The sequence below is a fragment of the Bipolaris victoriae genome (genome assembly GCF_000527765.1).
Source record: "Bipolaris victoriae FI3 unplaced genomic scaffold scaffold_98, whole genome shotgun sequence".
Lineage (NCBI taxonomy): Eukaryota > Fungi > Ascomycota > Dothideomycetes > Pleosporales > Pleosporaceae > Bipolaris > Bipolaris victoriae.
In genome coordinates this window covers 53,380-80,204 of record NW_014575294.1, presented here as the reverse complement: position 1 = coordinate 80,204, position 26,825 = coordinate 53,380, and the positions used below count along the sequence as shown (strand labels likewise).

General features: G+C 51.0%; 10 protein-coding genes across 10 annotated transcripts; 6 read left to right on the top strand and 4 right to left on the bottom strand.

Moving 5' to 3' along the window:
- Positions 1-1,649: 1,649 nt before the first annotated feature.
- On the top strand, positions 1,650-3,964 carry COCVIDRAFT_109008 (hypothetical protein; the record flags this gene model as incomplete). The annotated part of the gene is made up of 2 exons (XM_014697448.1): positions 1,650-2,031; positions 2,130-3,964. 2 exons carry the CDS (start codon positions 1,650-1,652, stop codon positions 3,962-3,964), a joined length of 2,217 nt encoding a protein of 738 aa, XP_014552934.1.
- An 812-nt stretch (positions 3,965-4,776) lies between these two features.
- On the bottom strand, positions 4,777-5,346 carry COCVIDRAFT_19103 (hypothetical protein; the record flags this gene model as incomplete). Its single annotated transcript, XM_014697417.1, has 2 exons — positions 4,777-5,286; positions 5,344-5,346. 2 exons carry the CDS (start codon positions 5,344-5,346, stop codon positions 4,777-4,779), a joined length of 513 nt encoding a protein of 170 aa, XP_014552903.1.
- Positions 5,347-6,685: 1,339 nt separating this feature from the next.
- COCVIDRAFT_29783 (hypothetical protein) lies at positions 6,686-8,004 on the top strand (the record flags this gene model as incomplete). Its single annotated transcript, XM_014697447.1, has 4 exons — positions 6,686-6,784; positions 6,834-7,259; positions 7,311-7,453; positions 7,512-8,004. 4 exons carry the CDS (start codon positions 6,686-6,688, stop codon positions 8,002-8,004), a joined length of 1,161 nt encoding a protein of 386 aa, XP_014552933.1.
- A 489-nt stretch (positions 8,005-8,493) lies between these two features.
- COCVIDRAFT_108982 (hypothetical protein) lies at positions 8,494-9,549 on the top strand (the record flags this gene model as incomplete). The annotated part of the gene is made up of 1 exon (XM_014697446.1): positions 8,494-9,549. One exon carries the CDS (start codon positions 8,494-8,496, stop codon positions 9,547-9,549), a length of 1,056 nt encoding a protein of 351 aa, XP_014552932.1.
- Positions 9,550-15,265: 5,716 nt separating this feature from the next.
- On the bottom strand, positions 15,266-16,591 carry COCVIDRAFT_109017 (hypothetical protein; the record flags this gene model as incomplete). Its single annotated transcript, XM_014697445.1, has 2 exons — positions 15,266-16,232; positions 16,290-16,591. The coding sequence occupies 2 exons, from the start codon at positions 16,589-16,591 to the stop codon at positions 15,266-15,268; spliced, it is 1,269 nt and encodes a 422-aa protein (XP_014552931.1).
- A 2,204-nt stretch (positions 16,592-18,795) lies between these two features.
- Positions 18,796-19,749, bottom strand: COCVIDRAFT_40984 (hypothetical protein; the record flags this gene model as incomplete). The annotated part of the gene is made up of 2 exons (XM_014697444.1): positions 18,796-19,334; positions 19,575-19,749. 2 exons carry the CDS (start codon positions 19,747-19,749, stop codon positions 18,796-18,798), a joined length of 714 nt encoding a protein of 237 aa, XP_014552930.1.
- Positions 19,750-20,111: 362 nt separating this feature from the next.
- Positions 20,112-20,649, bottom strand: COCVIDRAFT_40983 (hypothetical protein; the record flags this gene model as incomplete). The annotated part of the gene is made up of 2 exons (XM_014697443.1): positions 20,112-20,325; positions 20,369-20,649. 2 exons carry the CDS (start codon positions 20,647-20,649, stop codon positions 20,112-20,114), a joined length of 495 nt encoding a protein of 164 aa, XP_014552929.1.
- A 1,517-nt stretch (positions 20,650-22,166) lies between these two features.
- On the top strand, positions 22,167-22,376 carry COCVIDRAFT_109063 (hypothetical protein; the record flags this gene model as incomplete). Its single annotated transcript, XM_014697442.1, has 1 exon — positions 22,167-22,376. A coding segment is annotated over one exon (210 nt), but the record flags the coding sequence as incomplete, so codon positions are not given.
- A 301-nt stretch (positions 22,377-22,677) lies between these two features.
- On the top strand, positions 22,678-23,019 carry COCVIDRAFT_40982 (hypothetical protein; the record flags this gene model as incomplete). Its single annotated transcript, XM_014697441.1, has 1 exon — positions 22,678-23,019. One exon carries the CDS (start codon positions 22,678-22,680, stop codon positions 23,017-23,019), a length of 342 nt encoding a protein of 113 aa, XP_014552927.1.
- Positions 23,020-23,816: 797 nt separating this feature from the next.
- On the top strand, positions 23,817-26,093 carry COCVIDRAFT_109044 (hypothetical protein; the record flags this gene model as incomplete). Its single annotated transcript, XM_014697440.1, has 2 exons — positions 23,817-24,047; positions 24,102-26,093. The coding sequence occupies 2 exons, from the start codon at positions 23,817-23,819 to the stop codon at positions 26,091-26,093; spliced, it is 2,223 nt and encodes a 740-aa protein (XP_014552926.1).
- Between the last annotated feature and the right edge of the window lie 732 nt (positions 26,094-26,825).

The following is a 26,825-nucleotide window of genomic DNA, read 5'->3' as shown; positions in this document are numbered from 1 at the left end:
CTCTCTTATATACACAAGCGCATGTAAGCGTATGACGGAGGATGAGCAAAGGTGGTAGATGCGTGGCATCGCCAAATGCATCCAAGACTGGACGCCGAGATAGGATGTTGTGAGATCGGAGTGCTCTGTTGTTGAGCCCAGTCTGCGCATTCGGAAGTTGAAGCACCAACAACAATGACGCTTACTCCATGAACTGACCTGGGACATAGGTTAACACAGGTAGATGTAGCGAGGTTACAAGCTTCCCAGAGATTTGGATCGGAACTGCTTGCCGCCGTGATTCTATTCATTGTATGTCCTCACGCGTAACCTCTGTGATGGGATCAGCCTGTGCGACAAGTCATCAAACCATACCATTTGTGGCGAATCTCATTGATTGAGGCCGGAAGCCGTACCGTCATCACAAAATTACGATGGGTAGTGGGAATTAAGAATGGAAAATCTTTCAATAGGAGCACTATTTGTACTATACACCGAGACCATCTCATGCTCGCACAAGGATATAGTCTGTTGGGCGTGAGGCACGACCGCCTCTATCACATCCAGAACGGACGCTATAGGGAAAATGATAGGACCATAATAGCAGCCAGATGTAGAATATTGCATCCTCTTTTCAAATGTCTCCCGCTAACGTAAGCAGTGGGCTTTCCTCTTGTAAGCATTTGGTAGACTTGAGCAGCCACTTCAGGTCATTTCAGCCGATTGAGGAGTCTGACAACTCATGGCAGACCAATCCAAACCTGAGCACATTGCAAACCGATTAGCCCCAGATCTTTCCATATTATGCATGGAAAAACCCTGTCATGCATGCGCTTGGATGCCTGGCGGGGTGGCTGAACGGGAGGGTGGGCGCAGGCCCACAGCTGCCACGATCACGCGTCTCGTATGTGTGAGCAAGTTGAACAACCCAATAGTAAGTGGACAGCAATTTGGCTTTCCGCTGACCTCCGGATTTCCAGGGAAAGTATGTGAGTTCGAGTGGCTGATACTAGGAAAATATTCGGGCACTAGCCAAGTAATTCAACATGAGAAACAAAAAATGCCGTGTTTCGCAGATATAGCCAGCCACTCGATATCGAGGGCTCCAAGTAAGCCAATGAGTGAAAAGCATGGCTACGGTCCATCAACTGGCGACCCAAAGGGTCGGGCACGGCAATAGCTTCTAGGCATGTAGATCTAGCAACCCATTTTCCATGTCAGCGTGTGTTGATTCGATCGACGTCAGCATAGATGATGTATCCGGCCCCTGTTGCAACCCCCAAAAGTCAAACTGGAGACTGTTGGTGTCGCCGAAAGCTTGTGACCCTGCGAGTGGTATTCGCGGGTCCTGTGCTATGCAATGAATGCCTAAGTGGCGCCTCCACTACTCAAAGTTAGATAAAGGGCTGGCTGTCCACCATGGAGGCGTTGAGTAGCCTGCACGCAGTACACGCAGGGCAGCAGACCTTTTCGTATTCTGCCAGTGCTATTCGATAAAAGGAAGTTCAGCTGGCCGCACGACAGTGATAGCCGCCACAGACCCGTCGCAGTCACAGAAGCGTACGGCTACTAGTCTTGCCGCCCTGCCCCGCGGGTCGATCTACCCCTCTCTGGCGACCCACGCACCTCTCGTATTCTCGATCACCGTCTCCTTTCTCAACTACAACGCCATGGTTTCCGTTTGCGCGACATGCAAAGGCCTGCAGAAATACCCCCACGGGCTTAACGGCGCTCAGGATAGCAGCACAGAATCCTTGGTTTGGGTCAACACCAGGCTACCAACGCTAAGGTCAAGTTCAAATGCCTGTCGCGCATGCGCCCTTCTACTAAATGGCATTTTGCCATATTGCGACCGATTCGCTGGCGTGGCCGAGGACAGGATCCGAGTGACTGCCGAATCATTCAACTCCAAACCAGACAGGACCCTTCAGGACCATCTCTCAGTTGAGCTTCGATGGAAGGACAATGAAGACCACGACGAATGTCAAAACGAAACCCATGAAAACACCACTGGCTATGCAGATCTCAAATTGGAGTTCTTTACAGATGGAGGTATGCACCGCTCTGTTTGGTACATGACTTTTGTTTTCAAGATCACTTGCTGCTCATTCGCCGATTTTGCAGAAATGTATGTACTGACGTCAGTGCAGATGGTCAATCTCCTTTCTCTGCCATTGGAAGAGGTCGGCAATTAGCAGAGACTCCATTGCAGAATACTGGTTTGATGATAGCACGAAGTCTGATAAAGAATTGTCTAGACAACCACGCTACATGCAGTCGAAGAAGTAAACCCACCACGTTACCAAAGCGCATCTTGGATTTGTCGGCAGGTGACGACCCCAAAACTCTGCGACTGCACGAAAGTGAGTATATCCAAGACGAAAGAAGATATGAACATGGTGAATACATTGCCCTGAGTCATGTTTGGGGAACGACTAAAGGCATACCCAAGACAACTTTGGAAACAATACAGTCTTACAAAAAGTGTATCCCGTGGTCAATCCTACCCAGAACTTACCAGGAGGCGATTTTTCTCACTCGAGCACTTGGTTTCCGATGGCTGTTCATCGACAGTCTTTGTCTCATACAAGATGATGTCCATGAAAAGCTTGAGGATTCGCTCCGAATGGACGAAATCTTCGGAGACGCTTTCTTGACCATTGCGGCAACGTCCGCATCCGACAGTAGTAGCCACCCACTATTTCCCCCCAAGACACAACCACTCAAGATCCAAGCAGCCGATGTCAAAGGCTCAATGCATAAAATTAACGTAAGAGAGCAGCCGAGCCACTACAGCTTCAAAGCACCCTCCAATGGCAATGCACACATGAATGAGTGGGAGCTGCCTTTCAACGTTACCGAAGAGGCAAATGCGGACACGCCACTTCTAGTCCGCGCCTGGCCTTATACTGAACGCATGCTATCCACCCGCGTGCTACATTTTACAAAAAGCGAAATGATACTCGAATGCCGTCAAGGCTACCAATGCGAATGCGGGCGTATCGAAGACAGCGCATTTGACTCGCGACCTACTGATCAGGTCAAGCAGGAGTTTGGCAAGGTCCTTGCGGAAACTCTGCATCAACCGCAACAGAACAATGGTAACAGCCACCTGGGCCACAACCGGATGGACAGTGTCACTAACCAATTAGCCTCTACCAATCTTACGAATGGCGCGCACCAAGAACTATTGCGGAAACGCGAAGAAACATTACAACTTTGGTCTTCCATGATAACAGAATACACGGCAAGGCATCTTACATATGACAGCGACCGCCTCATCGCCGCAGCAAGTATGGCAAAAGCATTGTCACCCACATTACAATCGGGATACATTGCTGGACAGTGGACTTTCAGCACACTAGGACTACTCTGGTATCCCAACGACAGCTCCTGCTGCCGGCGCCCACAACTCGGACAAGGCCAGAATGTCCCAAGCTGGTCCTGGGCCTCGGTCGAAGGCGCCCCAATCTTTTTCGACAACACAAGCGCAATGGATCTCGCATGCCGAGCATCATTTGGTCCAAAGGGCAAACGCGCAAGCGCCTGGTCCCCCATCATGGGCGAGCCGCTCGAACTATCCGGCGCAATGGCCACAGAAGTCGTATTCCACACCTCCTTGAAACCCTCGTTGCAATACCAGCATTCGTACATGCTCGCCCGCAACGGAATGTCCGTTGATTTCACACCAGATATCGTTCCGCCGCGTGACGAAGACGCACTGCAGGATGGCGAGACGCTCGTCTGCGTCCTCGTAAGCATGACGTTCCGCTCATCAATCGTCGGTGTTGTTCTCAAGTCTTCGCCACAAGGAAACAATACGTATCGCCGTGTTGGCCGCTTCGAATGCTACGAGTGCACGCCTGAGGGTATAGATGAGGAGATGAGTGAGGATGCCGAAGCGCTGTTTGAGCATTGGTTCCCTGAAATTCAGGATATGACGCAGTTGGATAATTATCCGCAGCGTACCTTTACGGTTGTCTAAGGGGTTCTAGAACTCATGTGCTTGGCTAATTCTGGGGAAGAAAATGTAGCATGGCTGGAATTTGGTCACGTGGCTTTTTTTTGGCTCGACTGCTTGGAGCGTGTGGAAATGAGATGTAAGGAATGATTCTCCTATTCAGCTTTTTTTGTATATGTACGATACCCATACTTCACTTTTCTTTTGGCCGGTTGCCAATATAGTGGGATATTTTCTTTATGATGCTATCTTCTTTGAAGAATTGGGAAACATGGGGGTTACAACTAGACTTGATTATGTATTTGGTATCGTCTGTTCAAAAACTTTTATGATCGTAACGGGCTTCCGAGTTCTTCTAGAAGGTTTATCTTGCGGTGGTCTAGATGCACTAACGAAGAAAATAAGAGAGTATGATGGCTTGTAATGAGTGTTTCTCGTTGAACTAATGATTGAAATTTTTATCATATAGCTTTACTCGACTTGGAAATGTTCAAGCGGCGTGTATAATTGCTCGATATATGAGCAAGCAATTATGCTGTGTTTTGGGACTCAAAAGTGTCCTGTCTATGGCAATGGTGTGCGGCATTAGTTTCTGGCCTTGTGGCCTGGGGTTCGTGTCATATGCACAAGAGCGCCGCGTAATCCTTCCTATAGATACCACAGACGATAGTGATGGGCATCGCGCAGAATTGCCGCATCTGGCCTCAGCAAGATGACCAATCGTTTTTTCGATGGCTGCTGCGAAGGCACGCATATTTGTGTGGGACGGGCAAATTTATCGCTCCCGTCTATCGAGCCTGATGTGAGGGCGGATATTTGTGTCCAGCGGGTTGGCTTCATTGCTGGGCAAACTCTGGCCTCACTTCCATATTGGTTTGTACATGACTCTTCAGCGCCGCCCATCGATCCTTGACAGCGTCGGCCCCGTTTGTGCTCGCTGTGGTCAATTGAGCCAAGTTTGCATTGAAGCGCGCCTTCTCGAGCTTTTCGAGTTTTTCCTTCCTCTTCTTGGCACCCTTTGTTCGCTTCATGCTCTCCATTTTTTGTTTTGGCTGTAATATACGCGCCTGGCCAAGCTCAATGTCGCCGTCTGTGTCTCCACCAGGAAGCGCATCCGCGAGGGACTCGAGGTTGGCAATGAGCTTGTTGTTTGGGCGCCTGCGCTTCTGCGTCTTGGCGGAGGATTTTTCAATCTTGGAAACAAAGGATGAATGCTTAATTCTCTGCTTGTCGCGCTTGCTTGAGGGAAAAGATGACATGTCGTCGGGCTTGGGCAAGACTGCAGTCGTAGGGCGGGCGACACGAGCCGACTTTGCGCGCGCCGTTGTGCGCTTCTTGATGGGAGCCTGAGGCGCATGGTCAGTGATGTTTTTTGTGTACATGGCAAGCCGTAGGAAACATACCATAATGGTGCGATGCCGTTGCGAGTGTTTGACAAAGTTGGGGACGCAGTCGCAGAACCTCGCCTGGCTGTCAGAAAATCCTTGTCGATAAGGAAAGAAGAGGATTCCATGTTCGGAAGCCCCCACACCCGACCACCTGCGACGTCACGCACCTTGTCCTCTTTGTCGTACGCACAACCTCATCTGCGTCATACAGTTCCTTGTCCCACCTCATACCCGCACGCTCATCGGGCTTCGAATATGGCTACACCTGCTCTTGTGCATCCCAACATCAATGCGACCCCCGCGCGGGCTGAGGTCGGCTCAATCCGCCGTGGAACATGATGATACTCTTCGATTCCGATGATCCCCTTACTGACTCATATCTGATGGAGCCTTCCTCGTCAGCTATGAAATCTGCCCATGCCTGACGGCCTTCGCTGTGGACAAATGGCTTCTTGGTGGCTGGTTGTGTTGACCTGAAGTCCGAATCATGTACCTACCACGAGCATAAGCGAACACCATCGAAAAGTCCGCGTGGCCTGAGGAAGCTGCCCTCCACTCTTGTCACATCTTGCCAGGCTCCATGCCCACGCAGCATGACCGTTGGGGCCCTTGGCTGACCCAACTCCACCACCGGACTTCGCTAACTACAGCTTATTCTGGCCAGCATACCATTGACTTCAACCCACACCAACACAAACAGCCATCTTCATCCCCGTTACGCTACGTGACACTACACCATTCTAACATCCGTTTCCTTACTCAGGAAAACATGGATCCCATTCACTCTCTTCTGCCTTAGCCGTGTCAGTGTACGTGGGGTATAATTGCTTCTCGGTACTTGAAACCCACACTGAGACGATCGCAGTGGCCTGAAATCCCTGGCATACACTGGATATCAGCAACACGGCCTCTAAAAGACCCTTGTGCTACTGTGGCGTCATTTGAGCTACCAGCATCGCGGAATCTGGACTCAGCTCCACGGCATTTCTCCACCCTGGATGCCGGCATAGGCGCTACTGATATGCATCAAACCTATCCCTTCCTAACACTTCTTGCATCCTTATTCGCTCTTTTCAGCCTTCTCTTTCGTTACCACTCCCATTTACGGCCTTCTTGGCGAAACCTTATGGATCGCACACCCTTCCTTCCGCGACAAAAGGCAATCATTCGCGAAGACGGGGAGACGCGTACATCCTGGTGATCCGGACTCTAGAAAAGTATTACAAACATCGTATCCCAATGTCCGAAAATTGGACACATCGGACTTCCTCCATGTCCACATGGCCACTAACATGCTACTTTGATAAAGATTAATTGTGCTCAATCTAATGCAATTTCCGGACGCCCATCACTCACAATGTGCGACGAGCAACCCCAACAAGAGAATGCGCTCATTTCTGCTCAGAATCATGGAACGATTCTGCTAATGGTAGTCTGGTCTCTTGCTTGCCTACTGGTAGGATACTTCGCGCCAAATCATTTCCACTACTCACATATTGATGCAGACTCTCGCTGTGGTTTCAAGAATAATCGTTCGATATAGGTCAGGAAGCCACTACCGTGTACCATGGACCAACGACATTGTGATATTCATTACATTCTTATGTGCTCTGGGCAGCATCATTGTTACTTCCATGGCCGTCTTGTCAGGCTTTGGCAAGAAAGGTTGTCTTTTGAGTGATGGTGAGATGGAACAAATTCAGCTCAGGCTGTATGTCTCCACACTATTTTTCATCCTGGTCGCTAGCATATCGAAGATTTCGGCGTTGGTGTTTCTCTGTCGCCTGGCTGGAACTACTCTGCAAAAGGCCAGTATAATAATTACCAGCATATTGGCTGTGACGTGGACCATAGTTGTTTTGTCTGGTATGATCTTCCAATGCGAATTGCCGACGCCCTGGAGGATATGGACTGGCAAATGCATTCCATTGGTACGTTGGAGTATCAAATTGGCATTACACAAACATCTAATAGCCAAACAGGTACCTTTTTGGATGACTATGAATGCAGTTGATACCGCCCTGGAGGCAGTTATCTTCGCATACTTCGTATACAGTATATGGTGGCTGCGCAAGTCATTTCGTCAAAAGACGCTTGCGATATTACTTCTTTCGTTCCGATTAATGTAAGTGGATCTTAACTCTAAACACTTTATATTTGTCAGATCTAACCTTGGAATACAGGTTAATTGCAGAGTCTGTCATTCGACTCATCTATCTCACACCAGCCTACGATCGTGATGCGGGTCCAACCTACTGGTCGTTACCCTACCACATCGCTACACAATGCCACATCGCGCTTGCTATTTTCATAGTCTGCACTCTCTACTTGAAGCCATTTGTCAACCTTCAACAATCACGCTCAGATACTCTCACGCCCAGATCGGGACTCTCAAGGCATTGGTCTAGTACCACTATCGGTGGCACTCCCTATGAATCCGAGGACCCGTTTACAGCAAATTCGACTCTTTCTAAAGAACCCCTACCGTCTATTCAGGCTAGCATGTACATGCCGAAAACATCAATTGCGACAGCAACTTTGCCAAAGCCTGATATTCTTTTACCGGATAAGCCGACACCGAAACGGTTTGCCAAACCACCACCTAGACCACCACCACCAAGAGAGTCGCTACGTCCTGATATGAGCTTGTTCGTCAGACCAAATGGAGTTCGTTAGTCTGATAGCTGTATGGCTTGGAAATCTGAGGAAAAGCGGGCTTGATACGTTGAAGCCCAGGAATCTGGCGGATGACGGAGGAAAACGTACATGACTTCTCAGCACAAGCACGAAACTTTTCAAAATTTCTTTTCTTGAGATAAGGAAGCTGATCTTGATTTATTGATCGGGAGCAGGTTAAGAGCACTTACTCTAATGAATTGGTTAGCGGGAAACCCGTTTGAAACATGAAATGAAAGAATACCTGCATGTTTTTAGTTTCCTGAACAAACTTTGCTTGAGAGCTAATCGGCTACCGCATTAGGAATTCAGTACCTATATGGATACAGCACGTGTATGTGCGCCAAGTGCCTGCTCTTATGTTAGGTACTCACAACTCGTCCAACACGGTACTTGGCACTTCAACATCAACGTAAAAAGGCGACTATCAACCTAATCTCCCTGGGAACCCCCCCAAATATCAAACCAAACACATCCCACTCTTCCACCATGTCCTTCACTCCAACCAATATCGATCTCACAACCACCCCCTGCTTCCCCGCTCTCAACTCAACCCAAACCAACAGCCTTCTCAGCCTTCGCATCTCCTCCATCTTCGTAATTGGCCTTACCTCAACACTATCGGCCTGCTTCCCTCTCCTCCCACGGCGAAACCCCCGCTGGAAAATCTCCGGCGGGATATACACATTTGCGCGCTTCTTCGGCACAGGCGTTATCATCGCTACAGCGTTTATCCACTTGCTGGATCCGGCATATGAAGCTATCGGGCCACGGAGTTGTGTTGCTGCGGATGGGGTGTGGAGTAAGTTTCCATGGTGCGCGGGCATCGTCTTAACGTCGATCTTGCTTGTTTTCTGCGTGGACCTTGCGGCAGAAGTGTATGTTCAGGAGCGCTTCGGGAAAACCAAAGAAAGAGAAGGAATTGTACGGTGTGGAGAGCGGGAGGCGTTACTTGCTGCAGAGCAACAAGATGGTACTGCAACAAGAAAAGATAATGCGGCTTTTTCGTCGGATCCAGAGCAGAGTGAGGTATTCGTGCGGTCCCAAATCTCCTTCGCACAGCAGATCAGCACGTTTCTTGTGCTGGAACTCGGCATCATATTCCACTCCGTTATCATCGGGTTGAACCTTGGTGTCGTGGCTTCATCGACTTTTACTACGCTGTACCCCGTTCTCTTCTTCCATCAGTCCTTCGAGGGCCTCGGCATCGGCGCTCGTCTATCGAATATTCATTTCCCTCGCGACAAAGCGTGGATGCCATGGGCGCTATGTGCGCTGTACGGACTTACGACACCGCTGGCAATCGCGGTGGGCCTGGGTGTTAGGACTACGTATGTGCCGGAGAGTAGAGGAGGAGTGATTGTGCAGGGTGTTATGAATGCTGTGAGCGCGGGATTCTTGATTTATAGTGCTTTGGTCGAGTTGCTGGCCAAGGACTTTCTGTTTGATAAGGAGAGAACTAGGGATTTGGGTAAGTTGGGATTGATGATTGCATACGTCTTTGTTGGTACTGCTGCTATGGCGTTGCTTGGATATTGGGCGTAGAGATAAGAAAGACCAGTGTGTAACTTTGCATGGCTTGGTGTCAACATACTTGGGTTTATCTAGTAAGCTTGATAGTGAAATAGGGCGATTTTTGTGTCAATAGTAGGTATATGTTTGGAAGACATCTCTCCTCTCTTTGTATTGCACAAGGAGTGTGCTTCCACTAGTTAAAGAAAAGAATGGTTTCTGTACACAAGGTGCAAAATATACATTATTCGACACGCTTCGTATGCAAGGACGAAAGAACCTCTACTATGTTCTAGCAAAACTTACAGCCGCACCATCAGTCACCTTGGCCCCATGAGGACAAAAAAGATCTGTTAGGCCCACCTCATACAGTTCAGATCTCAGCAAAAAAGAAACACGCTGTTCTCCGCTCCCAGAATCGAACTAGGGACCTTTCGATTACAATTGCTATTACAGTCGAACGTGATAAACCAACTACACCAAGCGGAGTTGTCTATTCGATAATGAATAGGCTTGTATTGGTTGATGAGTAAGCCCAAAATTGATTGGTTTATGTCCTCATGATTACATTGCTATCTAAGTAAATGAAGGAATGCACTCATGCATAATACGCATAGTGGGGCAGCTGAATTGTAGAATCCTTCCGGATAACCAATTACGTGTGTCTAGGAGAATTTTTGAAGCTTGTATGAAGCTTGGCCCGAATAGGAAAGGGACGGTTATGGTTAATACGAGGTCTAAGTGACACCGCATGATGTAAATCTGCCAAGGGGGAAAGTTCTCCGGATTCTAGAATGTTGGCTCCTTGGCTAGTGGGGGAAGGCAGTAGTATACACTTCGTGCTTTTCGTATCATGGATATGATCTTGTGAATGCGGATGTGGAGTCAGCTAAGATATGGAGGGAAGGTATTCATTGGGCCGATTGACACGAGAAGCTACGGCAGTTTTCTGACCAATAGTGGAATAGTTCCTCTGTTGTAGTTTTGCTAGGTTAGAAACTAGATTGTGTGCCTGCGTATCAAGTTTTCTTTCAGGTAGCATGTGGAAGCATAGGGATCCAGTCTTTTTCTCCGAGCTGAGATCTGCTAATTGACCTAATGACATAATAGTTGTACTGGCCTAGCACAAAATACTTTCTAGGAATTAGTACGTAGGTTCAAATCAACGTGGCGCCCTTCACATGCTTTGTTTCCTCCGTCGATGCATGGAATGCGCTGGTTGTCGTTATGCATAACCAGCGGGAGATGTTCATAGTGCAACGCTAGTGGCCGCTAAATACGCAAATATGTTAGAAATTCCAAGACCAATGGAAAAAGTGTAGGGAGCATTTGCCCCTAAGAGCTTTCTGGCATAGCGGGCATAAGTGACAGGTTGTCAACGCAATGTTGACAGAGGCATTTCTGCTGCCCCAGGGTTTCTCAGACAATCTTTTCTACTCTTGCTAGAAACCCTGTCTAGTATCGTCCCCACCCTAGATATGCGGCACGCGCGGTTTTGCGAAAAAAAAAGAAACAGGACACGCGATAAACGCCACAATCGAATACGAGCTGTGAAACTTCTTTCATCACAAAATGCCATACTTGTTGCTTCCAACTCTCAAGGGTCCACTGGAGAACTAACAGGCGCGCAAATCGTATGATATGCACTGCAATCTATCTTGCGTCAAGATGACCCTGTTGGATTTGCATAGCCTGTTTCTGACACGGGGCCTTTGCTGTAGTATGCAAGCTAAGGCAGTTGTTCAGCTGTTATGTTGCTACATGAATTGGCTGCACAATAAGCTTCAGTGATACCTTGTACACTAAGTACTCGCATATCATTACAATTTTGGCTAGATGTCCGTAATGGGGCTAGGCATGGTTTGGCTTTTTTATGATCTGAAACAGGCCCATATGTAATATCACCGGTAGTAAGAGTTAACCACTTCTAGCATTGAGTAGGTAAGCAATGTGTATTATAGGTGAGCCATTCCAGATATTCCTTGGAGTGAACACGTTGTTATCTGTAAAGATCTAGTCTGCCTCTCTTACATAATTTTGCAGATTATGTAAGGATACTACCGAACAGATAAACTTGTAAAACAAGGTTAGCCGACAACACTTGGCGTAGAAGTAATCACATACCTAGTACACGGTACTACTACGTACTAGTGTTGCTTCCGTAACCGCCTGGGATAGCGGTCGGTGCTGATCTGACATGGTACAATGTCAAAGCAGCTCGGCTCATCAACCTAGCTGAACAGTGCGCCACTTGAGCGGTGTAAGAAAGTCTACCAGGATTTACGAAATGGAGAAACACAACGGTGTCTGTGTCCAAATTAGCATTAGAGGTGCGTTTTCTTGTTGTCCTTGGCCACATGAGAAGTTTATTTATTTTCACCGTTTCGGCTAAATCTATGATCTCACCAAGCGGTTGATGAGTGGACAATCTTGCTCAGGGAAAACGAAAGGATAAACACTTTTACGCAGATGAAGTTGGAAGACCAAAGATGCAATAATCTAAGCGCCGTAATTCACCAGGATTACCAAGATTTATCCTCTTCACCGTCTTCTAGTTAGTAGACCATCAGATCTACCAATCTAACCTTGGACGATCTGTCATTTACCATGAACACCCCACCACCCACCACCACCAACGCGCATGTATAAGCGCCTCTACCAGCTAGCCTTCATGCAAGGGCAACACATCACCCAGCCTCCAAGAATTAACCTTTCACAGCCACCCCTGTTAGACCCTTACAAGGCCACATCAACTGATCTCCCTACACCCGGAACAACCCGCTTTCCATGTTAACCCTCCACTTACGCCATTTCCCCCTCTGTTTCACACAAAACACCCTCTTTCAACCCCGTTAAATTACCCCAAGCACAGATGCTTCCCCTACCTTTCCCTCCAACCCCACCCTAATCTCGCTAATCGGATTTGCAAAGCCAAAACAATCACGGAGAATGAGACTACTCTTCCCACTCTGAAACTCTGGGGAACGAATAAAAAAAGAGGTGAGAGAATGATGTGCGGATGGTAAAGTAGATCGATTCGCCCCAAGGCGCTTGGTTGCAGCCGGCTTGGCTGGGCTGCTGGCGTTGCTGGGGGTTGTTGACTGAAGAGCTTGGGGCATGCATGTCGCATACGCAATCGTGTGAACGGGCCTTTAGTAAGAGGGGGAGGGGGTAACGTAAGGTGATCGGGCGCTTTTGCGCTTACTTAGTGCGTACGTACGTATGTGCGTTGCGTAGTGCTCGTATTCTTAGAGTAGTGTGTAGAGGGCAGGGTTAGGAAAGTTTGAGTCGCGTGATGTATGTCCATTTTAGGAACATCAAAAGATATACAGGGAAAAAGCAAGTTTTTTTGTTATAGACTTTCGCAAGGACTCTCGGCGGCGGTGGTCCTTCATACTTGGGAGTCTGAAATACGGGTAATACTTGACTCAGTTATTAGCATGCCCCCCTCCCAATCGGCATTTGTTTTGTCTCTTTTGTCCGAGTATCTCTTGTTTTTTTCTCTTCTTTTCCTCTTTGACCAAACAAGAACCCTTGCCGGAATATCAGACGAGCGAGCAAGTCTAATTTCACCGGCTTACTGCCATCGGTTGCTTATGCAAACCCGTTTACTTGGATCGGGCCGCTGCGGAGAAACGAAAAAACGATTGCGGACTTTTTTTTGTTTCCCTTTATCCCTCAGAAAAAAAACACGGGGCACAGAGCAAAAAAAAAGAGTGAAGAGTCAAAGGGAAGAAAGAAAGGATGTATTCTCGTTAAACCTGCCCTCAATACCAAACATCCCATAGAGTACCTAACCCACCCACCCTCCAAACAAACCCCTGTCCATCAACCACCTTCAACCCAAGAAAATATGCAACAACCCATGCACTCTTATCTGCATATTATCTATGAAAACCCGCTTCAAGCAAACCCAACCATAAAATATACAAAATAACATGCCCCTACGTCACCACCCCGGCCGATCCATGTGCAATCGCGGCGCCAACAAAAAAAGCCCCCCCCCCTCCCCTGGCAAAAGAAAAGCCCCTCGTAACTTGACTTATTCGCAAAAAGGTGCAAGGTATACGTGCGTTTGCCGGAACTAAATCCGGTATACGTGAAATGTTCAAGGGTGAGATAATAAAAAAAAGCAATGAGGTAAACGACATCGGGGGAAAAAGCAAAAACGAGGCTAGACCAGCGCGAAGATAAAAAAAACCATGCACAACATCAAACTGCTGCGAAGTAATGCCATGGTCGAGACCTCACACAGTTCAATAAGAAAAGTGTTTTAGTTCTTGGATGGGATATCAAATCATGCTTTTTTTTCTTACTTGATGCCGTGTAGCGTATACATGAGGCGAGGCAGGGGGAACTTGCGATATGTACTTAACAGTACTCAGGCAGAAGAAGATGGCGAGCTTTTTTTCTTCGGTTGATGATAATGACCGGGGACAAGGCTGATTTAGGGTCATATACTCTATCAAAGGGGTGGAAAACCTAGGTCTTCCATTTGGACATGAAGGGAGGCGATGGGTTGCTAATAATAGATTTGATAGTGAAAATGGATTTGCAAAAGTTAAAATGATTTAATGACAGGATGTATTTGATTCTCGACTTAACACAAAAAAAAGCGTTTAAACGAAGAAAGAAGAAGAAGTTTGGCAGACACAAATCGCAAGCTCAGGCAAAGTTCCAAAAAGTGGCGACAATGTAATCATGCAGAAGAATAATTTGCTGGCAGAATCTGATTGGCGGATCAAAAGGCTTGCTCTAGCGTTCTGTGGGTTCACCTGTATGTCCGAGGAAAATCAAGCAAATGAGGGCTTTTTCTTACATGTATGGTGTGTATGTATGGTGGGGGGGTGGGAAAGGAGGGGCGCATCATGATAGATGGCGAGCCTGCCAAGACTTTTGGCTCATCGGTGAGAGAGGGGGGGTCTCGAACTGGCAAGCATCTAGTTAAACCTGCACGGTTAGCAAATGCACCATTTTGGGCTCCAGGCAGAATCGCGATCATCGAGAAAGAAGGTGTGTGTGTGTGTGTGTGTGTGGAGAAGACGACCGGGGCGAAGGAAGAAATCACAGGCAAGATGTAAAATCGACGATGGGATAGAAGCACATGACGAGAAAAGATTGAAAGGGAGGATATATGCGCTAGCTGATACGACGCTGCCTCGTTTCTTCTCTCTTGTTGGGCTTGATGCCCAGACGGGTACTTGAATTTGACAGGTATGTAACACGCACACCAGGTGATGCAGGTGGGCATCAAGTTAGGCCTGTGCCTCTATCTTGAGTGTGACCAGGATGGCCTGATACTGTCACTCCCGCTGTCAGTAACGTAGGTGTCAAAATGCTGTCCTCCATCGCTTCTGCGAACACCCATTGGTGACAAGGCGCTAAACCATGCCCCTGGAAACACTCCTGCATCATTCTTGCTTGATTGAGCTAGGAAAGGCTTGTTGTGAAAGCACCTGGTTAATGTGGTACTCTGGCCCTGCGCAGTAGCCGTCGGCCCAAGTGGGGTTGAGTGCGCCGTGTAACATCCACAACGCGTGTTTGCATGCTGGCAGCCGTATGGAAAACTCGTAGAGTAAGAGTGACATGTGTCGTGCTAGGGTGATTCGCCGTGTACTTTGAGCGACATATTCTACCGTCACGAATCATCGCAACACTGCATCATGATAGATCTGTTTTTGGGAGCACCTTGCACAATGGCAGAAGGCAGATGAGCCTACCCTTGGCTAGGGAAAAAAAATTGATATCCCTAAATGAGAAAGGTCCAGAAGCTTGGGTATACGAATTCATCCTCGAATATGCGCCTGACTTGCTCCAAGACGAATGATTCTACCTTGCCCACGTTCTTGAGAACTTGTTTGCCACTGCCCTGGCCACCGATCTCGCTTTCGACTTTGATGTTTTCTAGTAGCCCTCCAATCTTCGGGCGCTGCACAGGGCGTGGATTTTGGCCTCGTGCATCTGTCTGGAGACCGTTGAAGCCAGTGTCGCTACCGACCAAGGCGTCTGCGTCGTCAGGCGACAAAAAGCAGAAATGGGCCCGCTTCTTGATGTAGGCGAGAATAGCAACACCATCAAATGTGAGTCCGGTAATGTTTAGTTTGAGAGGGATACCGACAAAGCTTGGCATGGGGTAGTCAAGAAGGATTTCCGCAGTCAAGGACATTTTAATATCCCCAGAATATTGCACATGCGTCACGACTTGAATATCATCGGGGCTCTTCTCGTGCATGCGGTTTGGAGATGCAGATGGGGTCCGGACATAGCTATTTTGAGAAAGGCCATCATCCGATCCAGCAAAAGACGGCCTCTTGGGCTCGTCTTGTTGATGTCGTGAAGAAGGCCGGGAGCTAGGGTCTGGATGAGACTGTGGCGTGAGTGTTAGCGAATTGACAGATGCAGCATGACGAAGGCGCATATTGGTCGGAGTTGCTGGCCGGCCATGGGGATTATCGAGCCAAGTGTGTAACTGTGCGCCAGCTACAGCAGCGAGAGGTGTTGCAGCGCCAGACAAGCCTGCGCTCAAAGGGAGATGGAAGTAGTTCATGTTGGAGGTGCCACCGGGGATGCCTGGTGTGAGTGACCCAGGAAAGAAGGGACTGCCTATCTCATTGGGAGCCAACGAACCACGCTTGTTAGACGGCCTAGTACGAGGTTGAGACGGGCGTACGTGGGCATGATCGGGGTGGAGTCGTTGGGGATTTGCCGTCTCACGGCTGCCTCTTTCTTTGCCATGCCTGTCCCTCGATGGGCGGCGTGATGGGTCTCTCGACTCGCGTAGCTTGTCATCAGCGTGTAAGGCATCGTCGTCAGGCTCGGGGTCGGGGTCGCCGGCTTGCTCGTCTGGGTAATCTTCATCATCCTCGTAGAAGTCCGGCAGTGGGTCGCATATGTCCTTGATTTCAATTTCGGGAGCGACGCTGCCAAAATCGAACGAGTGCACGTGAACGGAGCGAATGAAGCGCGGCAGCGTCACTTGCTGAAAGCGGTCATGGATAAAGGCGCGTATCTTCTCTGCACGGGCGGAGCCTTCTGCGCCGCCTGTGATGGTGTCCCAGTTGATATCAATGGACATTGCTGGAGATTGGATGTTGGGATGGGTTGATGACAGAAAGCCACGGCTACTGATACCGGATGGGGACGAGCGCACCCCCCGGGCCGGGCGCACAAACAACGATGCCGAGCAGCGGGCCAGTGAGCAGCCTGCCCACTAGGTTGTCGCTTGCGCAGTTCATCTCTTGACGAAACCTTCGGATGTGATGAGACCGTCACGTCTGCATCAATACCCTGTCTGCCGTACCGCTTGGTGCATCGCTTGACTCAATCCTCTGCAGCGAGTCCCGCATGTGTTGAAGTCTTTACCAGGACGTGGCCTCAGTGTCTAGTCGAACAAATGCGGGATGCGGAACCACGAACCAGAAGAAGGTGCCATTGCGCTGTCGCATGTGCCGCTACAGACGCGCCCATGTTGCAGATCGTCCATGTGATGCTGCTGGAGAATTAAAGAGCAACAGAAGAGGCAAATAGAGGCCAGGCCGAGAACAGGGTTGCCACTGAGCATCTGCCACAGGATATTAAATTAACATTGACGACGCGGACCAAGAAGGCAAGCAGACAAGCACGTAATCTTGTCAAGCGCTTCCGGGATGCGTCACAATCATGCCCTGGATGCGTGTGATGGCAAGGCTTGTCAGTGTGTATGGTGTGGCTCCGGTTTTGGGTAAACGAACCACGTCGGCAGAAGTCTGCCTGAATGGCTTCTAGAAGAACCGTTACCCGGTCGGCCACGGACAAGCCACTGCGCGCGTCGACGTACGCCTCCAAGAAGGTACTTACATACATCATACATATGTATATCAAGGTGCACGTATACCCGGTCGACTCGGCTATTTGGCGATTAGACGAGGAGACACAGTGTGGCATACTACCTAAGTACATCGCCCGCGGCTTTGCATTCTCATCACACCAGTTCAGAAGCTATTGGCAATACGGGTTCCCCTACTAGCAGTTTGGCCCGACGTGCACATCATGCCATGCTGCATCCTCTTAGGACAATACTGTACCTGAGCTGACAGCAGCCGTTCATGTGCCGCGGCCCGTCCCTTAGCAGGATGATGGCTACTATGTCTCGAGCATCATGCCATATTGCCCTCATCTCCAAGTCGGGTGTTACGGCCGGTGCTAGGTGGCTAGCAGGTGCGGCATGACAGAAAGTTGAGTTTGATCTATTGTATCCTATCACGATCCAAGAATAGACAGTGCCTCGGCCACATTTGCTCGCCTACCGGGGTGCTAGTGCCAGGCCTCTTCACCAGCTACTAAAAACCAATATAGTGAAGGGCGAAGCGCCTGGGTCGTTGTTTCGACTCGCATTAGTGACTTTGAGGCTGGCGTAGGCGGTGCCTCAAAGTGTCGTCTGAGAATGGTAGACTAGTAGATTGGCGAAAAACGGCAGTGCATGTGGCTGCTTGGGCGTGATACTGTCTTGTAGATCAGTCGTGATTCATTGGTTGTGGATATGGTCTCGGGATGCGCGCCAGGCGCGCAATACAAAGCATGAGCTCCACAAGTAAATATTATGGCTACCCGATTCAAGAAGGAGACCTCTATACCGGGTGCCTACGTGTTGATTGACTTGCTCGTATACTGGATTTGCCCCCCCTCATGTCAGGATATGTGGGGCACCAGGGACTGCAGACAGCCATGTGGTTATGGCAACGACAAGATAACAAGAAAGAAGCCACATGGCTCAGCGTCGGCCCATCGCACGACCATATTAGAAAAAGCGTGGTATCCATGAAGTAAGAAAAGCTGTGAAAGTAGTACAAGTGAGAAAGTGTTTCGCAACACCAGCCTGTATCCCAAACGCCCGACTTTGTGGGCTCAGAGTCCAAATAAGTCACAATGCCCCCTAAAACGCCAAAACTTTTTTTCGAATTCCGTGACGCCGTAAAGTGTAGACTTGATATGGGGGTGGGCACTGAAGCCTCGGGACAGAAGCTGGCCGTGCTCCGCCAAGTCTTGGACGAGGAGGAGCCAGAGCAGCAGCAGCAAAGTGCCATTTGAGCATAATAGCGCGGCAACGGTAAAGGCCCACAAGGTGCAACTGGCGAGGTATTAGAGGAGGGGGATTGTGCGAACAAGGCGACGGTAACACACTAGAGGCAGGCTTGTCAGACCGGGTGTGACGTGCAGGGGTAAGGGGAGAAGCGGCAGTAAGTACCTGTCAATGGTCACATCTATCACACTTTTCGTCGTGCTTGACCGTCTTTGTATTGCTCACGCCGCAGGGTGATGTCCTCGACGTGGCGCATGGGGCCTTTTCCGCAATCTCGTGGCCGCAGCCGTATTTGTGCACGACCTTGGTACACATGTTGGTGGTGCTATAGGAGCGGGGAAGGCGCGGCCGCACGGCGGGGGGAAGGCGCCTCCTGCAACGGCGTGGGAGGGAAGGCGAGACGGCGGGCGGGCGAGAGCAGGGAAGGTGGGGGTGGGCGCAGAGAAGTGCTGATTGGCCGGGGTGGTGGAGAGGTGTTGCTTGGTGCAGACGGCTGCTGTGGCAGCTTGAGACGGAGACGGCAATGCGGAGCGCAGCTCGACGGGACGGAGCTGGCACGGGCAACGGGCAAAGAGGAAGAAGAAGAGCAGCAGCAGCAACAGCAGCAACAGCAGCAGCAGCAGCAGGACCACGGGCGGCCAAGACGGCGTGTGGGCGAGAACAGGCGGCGGGGCAAGGTGTTGGCGAGTGGCAGCAGCAGTAGTAGCAGCAGCAGCAGCAGCAACAGCAGCAGCAGCCCGGCAGGAGGGAGTGGTGGCAGCTAGGGTTGTGGGTGAGGGTGCTGGAGAGGAATTGGTCGGAGCGTCTTGGGGGGGCACAGGGCGGGCAGCGCAGAGCGATTTATAAGACAGCCATTGCAGCGAGCCAGCGTGACGGTAACGGTCGAGAGATTGTTAGATTGCCTTCGCTCCCGTTTGCAACGAGGCGCGACAGTCTTGTACAGCCGTTGGCTCCGTGCGGAAAGGCCAGGACATACATACGCGGAGCTGCTAGCCTTGACGCCTGGGTCGCATAGCTGCAGCTGCAGCCAGCAGCGCATCGGCCAGGGTGATCCCGCCTCCTGCCCAGCGCCAGCGCTGTGACCACCAGCCCACCAGCCCGCTCTCTGCCCAATCGCGCCCTGCTGCACCGCCGGACGCACGGCTGCGGCGTGAACCTCCAATCACGCCCCACATGCTTTCTCCTCACCACACGCTGCCCATCCTGCCCATCCTGCCCATCCGCCCCGCCATCACGCCGTCCGCTCTCCCCAAGCATGCGCCGCCCACCGCCCACCACCACCTCTGCTGCTTGCAGAGAGCCCGTCCGACCGCTGCTGTCACGCTCTGCCCTTGCGTGACCGGCCACAGGGCTGACAAGCTGCCAATATCATACACACACTTGCTGCACCGGCCCGTCCCCCCCAAAGCAGCACACACAGCCTGCTGCTGCTGCTGCTGCAACACCATGTCCGCCCTCTATCCGCCGTCTGCTGCCCGTCCACGCTCCCGAGTAAGAGTCTGGCGGTGCCGGCTGACTCAAATGCAAAGGGCTCGACTCACGCCATAGCTTCTTCACCTCTCGCGCCTGGACCACCCTCCTGAGCAATGAATGCTACCCTGGCTCGGCTCGCGGATGCACACCATTGGCACATGGCACCCTGGTCGCTCTCGACGACTCGTAGCCCGCTGCGGAGGAGGAGCAAGGAGAAAAAGAAGCAGACGAAGAAGAAGATGGCAAGCGCAGCCACGCCTGCCGTGTGCTGACCACAACTCCACCATGGCGGCCGGGCACGGGTGCTACCTTGACTACTACTTACTTACTACTACTACTACTACTACTATTACTACCACCACTACAACCACAAGGGCAGCCCCTTGCATATTGCATACCCGCCTCAGGGCCAGCGGCATTGCAGCGTCTGCGAGGTTAAAAGTAAAAGTGTCGTGACGGCATGTGCCAGTCCCGCAACGACGTCGTCTGGGAATTGGCAGGCCCAGATTTGGAAATTGCAAACTTTGGCGCATGCATGACTGTCGCCATGCATGATTCGCGACGCCATGGAAACATTTCATGCTGCTCACATCCGTCAACATCCATAGTTTATAGCTAAATGAATGGAGCGGCACAATTACAAACAATCAGCAAATCATGCCCCCACCACGCTACCCTCAGCTCACAATGTCAGCGTCGCTTGAAACGCCAAAAGTGAAGACGGACGGGCGGGCGGCCAATGGCCCGTTTACTCATCAAAATATGTGACTTTGCCGGCCGGCCTTCCTCCACATCACGACGGGTACCGCAAGGAAAAAGCAATGGTGGCATGCGAGTGCAATGTGGTCATATGTGCTGCCTCCAGGACGCGGTGCATGGCGCTGTGCAGCAGGATCGCGATACAAGCACTGGCGGGCGGATGCTGTGTAGCCTGTCAGATTTTCTTGTTCCATGTCTCTTCAACGGCCGCAGGGGTAGCTGGGGGACACGTTGCCCAAAGCGCTCTAGCCTTTCGGCCCGCTCTTACCTGATCGACCTGTGCGACCAGGAACTCCACATTGCAGACGCGCCGCCGCTCATCCAACAGCAACACGGCCTGGTTTGTTTTGGCTGGTGCAGCATCTGTGCATGTGCTTAGCCCATCGCATCTCCTGCTCCTGCTCCTGCTCTGCTCCTGCAAAAGCAAATGCCTCTCGTATACCTGCAACACGACTTTTTTTTTCTGCGCTCCCATGCTCCACAAGCCGTCGTCAGCTCGAACCAGGTTCGCTTTCGGAACTTCCCTCTCGCTTCTTGCTGCGGCCGGCACTGCATGTGGCTTGTCCCCATGGCCCCCCGACGCGCATCACAGCAGCCTCATCTGACCAACGACGTGGTCCGGCGTTTTCTCGGCAATCTGACATTGCTCACTCTACTTAACTACATGGGCAGATCGCTGCAGTCCGCAGTGTGGGGTGCTGAACACGTCCACGCACTCGACAGACACTGCGCCCTTTCGATTATGCAGTCGCCCAAACTATATGCATTGACAACTGCAACTGATGAGCCTGGTGGCGATCTCCACGACGCCATATCTCGGCTGCGTTTACCACGCGCGGTGCGCTACATCAGACTGCGCTACACTACACTACCGTAGTATCTATTAGTGCGCTTGCCATAGCGCTACTTTTCCCCAAATCCTCCTCCTTGCACTATCAAAATCTCTTCACTCTACCTCTCGCATCAGCTACAACCCCCCTCCGTAGAAGCCATGCACCCAACATCTCGCCAACCATGGCACATATACCGTGCATGTTGTTGGGAGTTGCTTCTGGTCCATTTACTGCAACAGGATCTGCGTCCGAGATGCGTCGTGCTAACCGGGCCAGGCGCCTCTACATAGTACGTTGGCACATGGACAAGCATGGCCTGAGTGCAGTCCATTGACGAGTGCGACTAGCATTCATATGTACTCCACAGGGTGCGCACAACGGTACTTGCCGGACCCAACCTGTCCCGCCTAAAAATTCATCCGGCACCTATCTCTCCCTCACCCGTCCATATGCTGTAAATATTCTGCGCATGTGTCAGTCAGAAGCCACAGACAAAGCTGCGTCTTAACTCGCCCATAGCAGGCCATGAATTGTGCAAGTCCAACCTCAGAGCCAAGTATTTTCCAGATATCCACGCTATCATGAGCCGACCAATCCCGACGCCCATCATGTCTCAACATATATCAATCACCTCTGCCCGGCCTGCTTTGCATCAAATCCTAATTATACGCGACCCACACAGCAATAGGAAAGATCCATGGCAACCTGAAAATAGCCACACCAGAATCCACTGCTAGCATTGTGCTCTTTTGCCATTGCTGGCCTGACAGGGACATGCTCCTGACAGCAGCTTCTTGCGGAACATGCGGAGATTTGAGAGGGAAATGCAAGGTACAAAAGTCCACGTACCGTGTCAGTCGATCAGTCGGTGCATGATTGGGCGCCGATGCGAGTATGCGGCATATGTAGGATCTGCAGCACCTCCGTCATTGGTGGTAGATTAGCCGTACACCCGCGGTCTTTCGAACTGCTACAGGGTGCGTTGACACCATCTACCTATTGCAGATCACCATAATGTCCATATGCGCATATCGGCAGATGTTGCTGCGTAAAGCGCTCGCGACTCTTTGCAGTACCCTAGTCGCTTTTTGTCTTGTAAAGCGGACCGTCAATATTTCGGAAACCGTTTGGCCCAGCGACAGAAAAGGTCAAGTCTGCCTACTAGCCTGCCGCCTGCATGAAGCTGTCCTCCCACTCCCGAAGCTTTGCGGTGTGGAGTCACATCCGGAATCTCAAGCTGGCCTCCGGGACACGACGCGCTACAGCTGTGGCGGCTTGCTTAGTCCCAGCCCGGTATGGTGTTGGATATGGGTTCGCGTACTGCTTGCACTTGCATCCGACAGGAGAAACGGCTATCGTGGTATCAGCTATCTATGTTAGAACCCCGAAGCTTGCAAGATGCTCATGCCAGTGGAGTTTGGCAAGGCCTTGCGTCCCGGCCAAGCCGCAGCCATTCATGTTGCATGCATTACTCGTCTTTTGTCCGATTCTTCCATCATATTTACCCTACCACAACGTTTGCATGAAGTACACATTGTGTAATTGTCTAGTCGCTCCCCATATTTTTCTTTGCTCTGTTTATCGCCTGTCATGGCCAGCAAATCTGGTGCGGGGCGCACGCACGTGGGATTCTTTTTTTGATATCGTCATTTGACGTCACCGATAAACCAACATCGAGGCACATTTCTCTCATTTTTTGGCGTGCAAAGCCTCGTACTTTGGAACGACTCGAACAGGAGAAAGGCCCGATAGGCGTCAGAGATTTCCGATTCCTCATCATGGAAATCTGGAATTGACTGTGATGGCGCTGGGGCGCGGGGCGCATGGCAAAGTTGAGCCTCGCGTGGTACATCGGCGTCGCTCGGCAGTCGATTGAATCGATCAAATCGAGATGATCGAACATCATCTTTGCTGCCATTGGCTACTTACGTCGAATCCACTTTCCACCGCTTCATCGAAGTGCAGTCCATGACCTGTCGAAGTACGTGTCAGAGTCGTTTAGGCAACTCAATGCCGGACGACCATCGCCTCACGTCGCCATGACGTCAAGATGTAAACAGGTGGTCGCGACGCGACGCCCTCGGAGGGGTACAAAGGGAACGCTCCCCGCGAGCCTCAAAGTTTGTCATCTCGACGATAGACATTGCCAGCCGACTCGACTTTGAGAGATCGAAAAAATGGCATCTGAAATACTAGGCAACGTTACGGAGAAGGCCAAGGACCTCGCTGGATCCAAGTCGACCAAGATGGCACAGCTTGCTGAAGTCACCAAGGATGTCCACGACGACAAGTGGAGAATTACCAGCGACTACGGAGTGAAGCAGAACAACACCGACGACTGGCTGAGGGTTGCCACGGACGACCAGACTGGCCCTCTGTTGCTCGAGGACCAATTCGCCCGTGAGAAGGTATGATTGACCACCGAACAGCCGACTTATTCGCCACATCGCTAACGGCGTTAGATTCACCGGTTCGACCACGAAAGAATTCCCGAGCGTGTTGTTCACGCTCGTGGCTCCGGTGCCTTTGGAAAATTCACTCTTTTTGAGTCGGCCTCGGATGTCACATCGGCTGGAATCCTCACTGATACTTCGCGCGAAACTCCAGTCTTCCTACGGTTCTCGACTGTGCTCGGTAGCCGTGGTTCTGCAGACACTGTCCGCGATGTACGCGGCTTTGCTGTCAAGTTCTACACGGAAGAGGGCAACTGGGATATCGTCGGTAACAACATCCCTGTGTTTTTCATTCAAGACTCGATGAAGTTTCCCGATGTGATCCACGCTGGCAAGCCGGAACCGGACTGCGAGGTGCCGCAAGCGCAATCTGCTCACAACAACTTCTGGGACTTCCAGTACATGCACCCCGAAGCCACGCACATGTTCATGTGGGCCATGTCTGACCGCACGATTCCTCGCTCGTACCGAATGATGCAGGGTTTCGGTGTCAACACATACACTCTTATCAATGCTAAGGGCGAGAGGCATTTTGTCAAGTTCCACTTCACACCTGAACTCGGTGTCCACAGCTTCGTCTGGGATGAGGCGCTGAAGATTGCTGGTCAGGACCCAGACTTCCACCGCAAGGACTTGTGGATGGCCATCGACAGCGGTGCGTACCCCAAGTGGAAGTTTGGCATTCAAGTCATTCCCGAAGCAAAGGAGCACGACTTCGAATTCGACATTCTTGATGCTACCAAGGTGTGGCCTGAAGAGCTTGTCCCCGTCCGATACATTGGCGAGCTTGAGCTCAACAAGAACCCTGACGAGTTCTTCACACAGACTGAGCAAGTCGCCTTCTGCACAAGCCATATTGTTCCCGGCATCGGCTTCAGCAACGACCCTCTTCTACAGGGCCGCAACTTCTCTTACCAAGACACCCAACTCTCTCGTCTGGGCATCAACTGGGAAGAGCTACCAATCAACAAGCCCGTCTGCCCCGTCATGAACTTCAACCGTGACGGAGCCATGCGACACACAATCACAAAGGGTAAGGTCAACTATTGGCCTAACCGCTTCCAGACTGTGCCACCTGCGACGGAGAAGGAGGGTGCATACGTAGAGTTCCCCGAGAAGACTGCCGGCATCAAGGTACGCATGCAGAGCAAGAAGTTCCGGGAGCACAAGAGCCAGGCCGAGCTCTTCTACAACTCCATGTCGGAAAACGAGAAGATGCACATGAAGGCTGCTTTTGCCTTTGAGCTTGACCACTGCGACGATCCCGTTGTGTACGAGCGCCTCTGTGAGCGTCTGTGCGAGATTGATCTCGAGCTCGCTCAGAGTGTTGCCGAGATGGTTGGCGGCGAGCAACCGACTAAGCAGACTCGGCCCAAGCACAACAAGAAGGCCAAGGGTTTGTCGCAAATGGACTTCCAGCCCGAGAAGCCTACCATTGCGACTCGCATGGTGGCAATTCTTATTGCCGACGGCTACGACAAGGCTGCCTACACTGGTATGAAGGCTGCTTTGACCGCAGCTGGCGCTCTTCCTTTTACCATTTCGCCTAGAAGGAACAAGATCTTTGCTGATGGAGAGGACAAGAGCGGCTCTGGAGTAGTAGCAGACCATCACCTTGAGGGCCAACGCTCCACCATGTACGACAGTGTGTTTGTTCCTGGTGGCGCCAAGTCGATTGAGACGCTTAGCAAGAACGGGCGTGCGGTACACTGGGTGCGTGAGGCATTTGGTCACCTCAAGGCCATTGGTGGTACTGGCGAAGCGGTTTCCTTCATCAAGCAGGCTGTGGATCTACCCGGCATGGAATTCTCAACGTCTGGTGATGTGGTCAACAGCTACGGAGTGGTTACGGCTACGGCAGTGCAGCCTGAGAGCTTCAAGGAGGCGGTCAACATGGCGAAGGAGGCCAAGGACTTTGTTAGCGCGTACATGTATGCGATTTCGCAGCACAAGAACTTTGAGCGCGAGACTGCGGGACTGAACGCCATGGTTGCGTACTAACGGCAGGGAGATGATTTGGAACTGCCTGTCCTAATGATTCAGCTGATTAATGTTAATGATACCAATTGTGCAAAGCGTTGATACTCTACTCTTGCTGTTGCTATGTTTTTATTGGTGGAGGAAAGGCATTAGTTGTGATGCATAGTAGTGCTTTTCTGCAGGGTCTCAGGATATCACTTTGCTCAGTCACGCCAAGTGGTTGTCTCTTGACGTTGAAACTACGTTTGTGTGTATGTAGGGTGCACATGACGAAGTATTAGTATAGGCACAGAGCGGGCCGACTCGACGCGTTACAAACTACTGTGTCAGGGCCCTGTCAGGTCTCGAGGATATTGAACATGTAGGCTTGGTGCGGGGTAGAAGGAAACTTGAAACTTACGCAGCTCGTCAGCGTCACTTCTCTCGTGAGGCGGAGGCTGCGCTGCTGAGCCACAGAGCCACAAGCCCCACGCTTCATTGGCGGCACTGCCCGCGCTAGCCTCTTTTGTGCGGGCTGCGCCCTTGTGCTAAGCAAAGGGCGATACAGCGGTTTAGCGCTCGTCTCGACCCACCCACTGCTTTCTTTGCATTCACCCTCAGCCATTTGATTGTGCATTAACATCCGCCTCCCCTCTCTCCCCGCAGACTAGTGTACAACCAGATGGAATGTGCGGGATGCGGGAGATGCATATCTAATACCTAGCTCGTACGTCACTCAATACATTCCGCATCCATTGTTGCGTCGCGAACCAC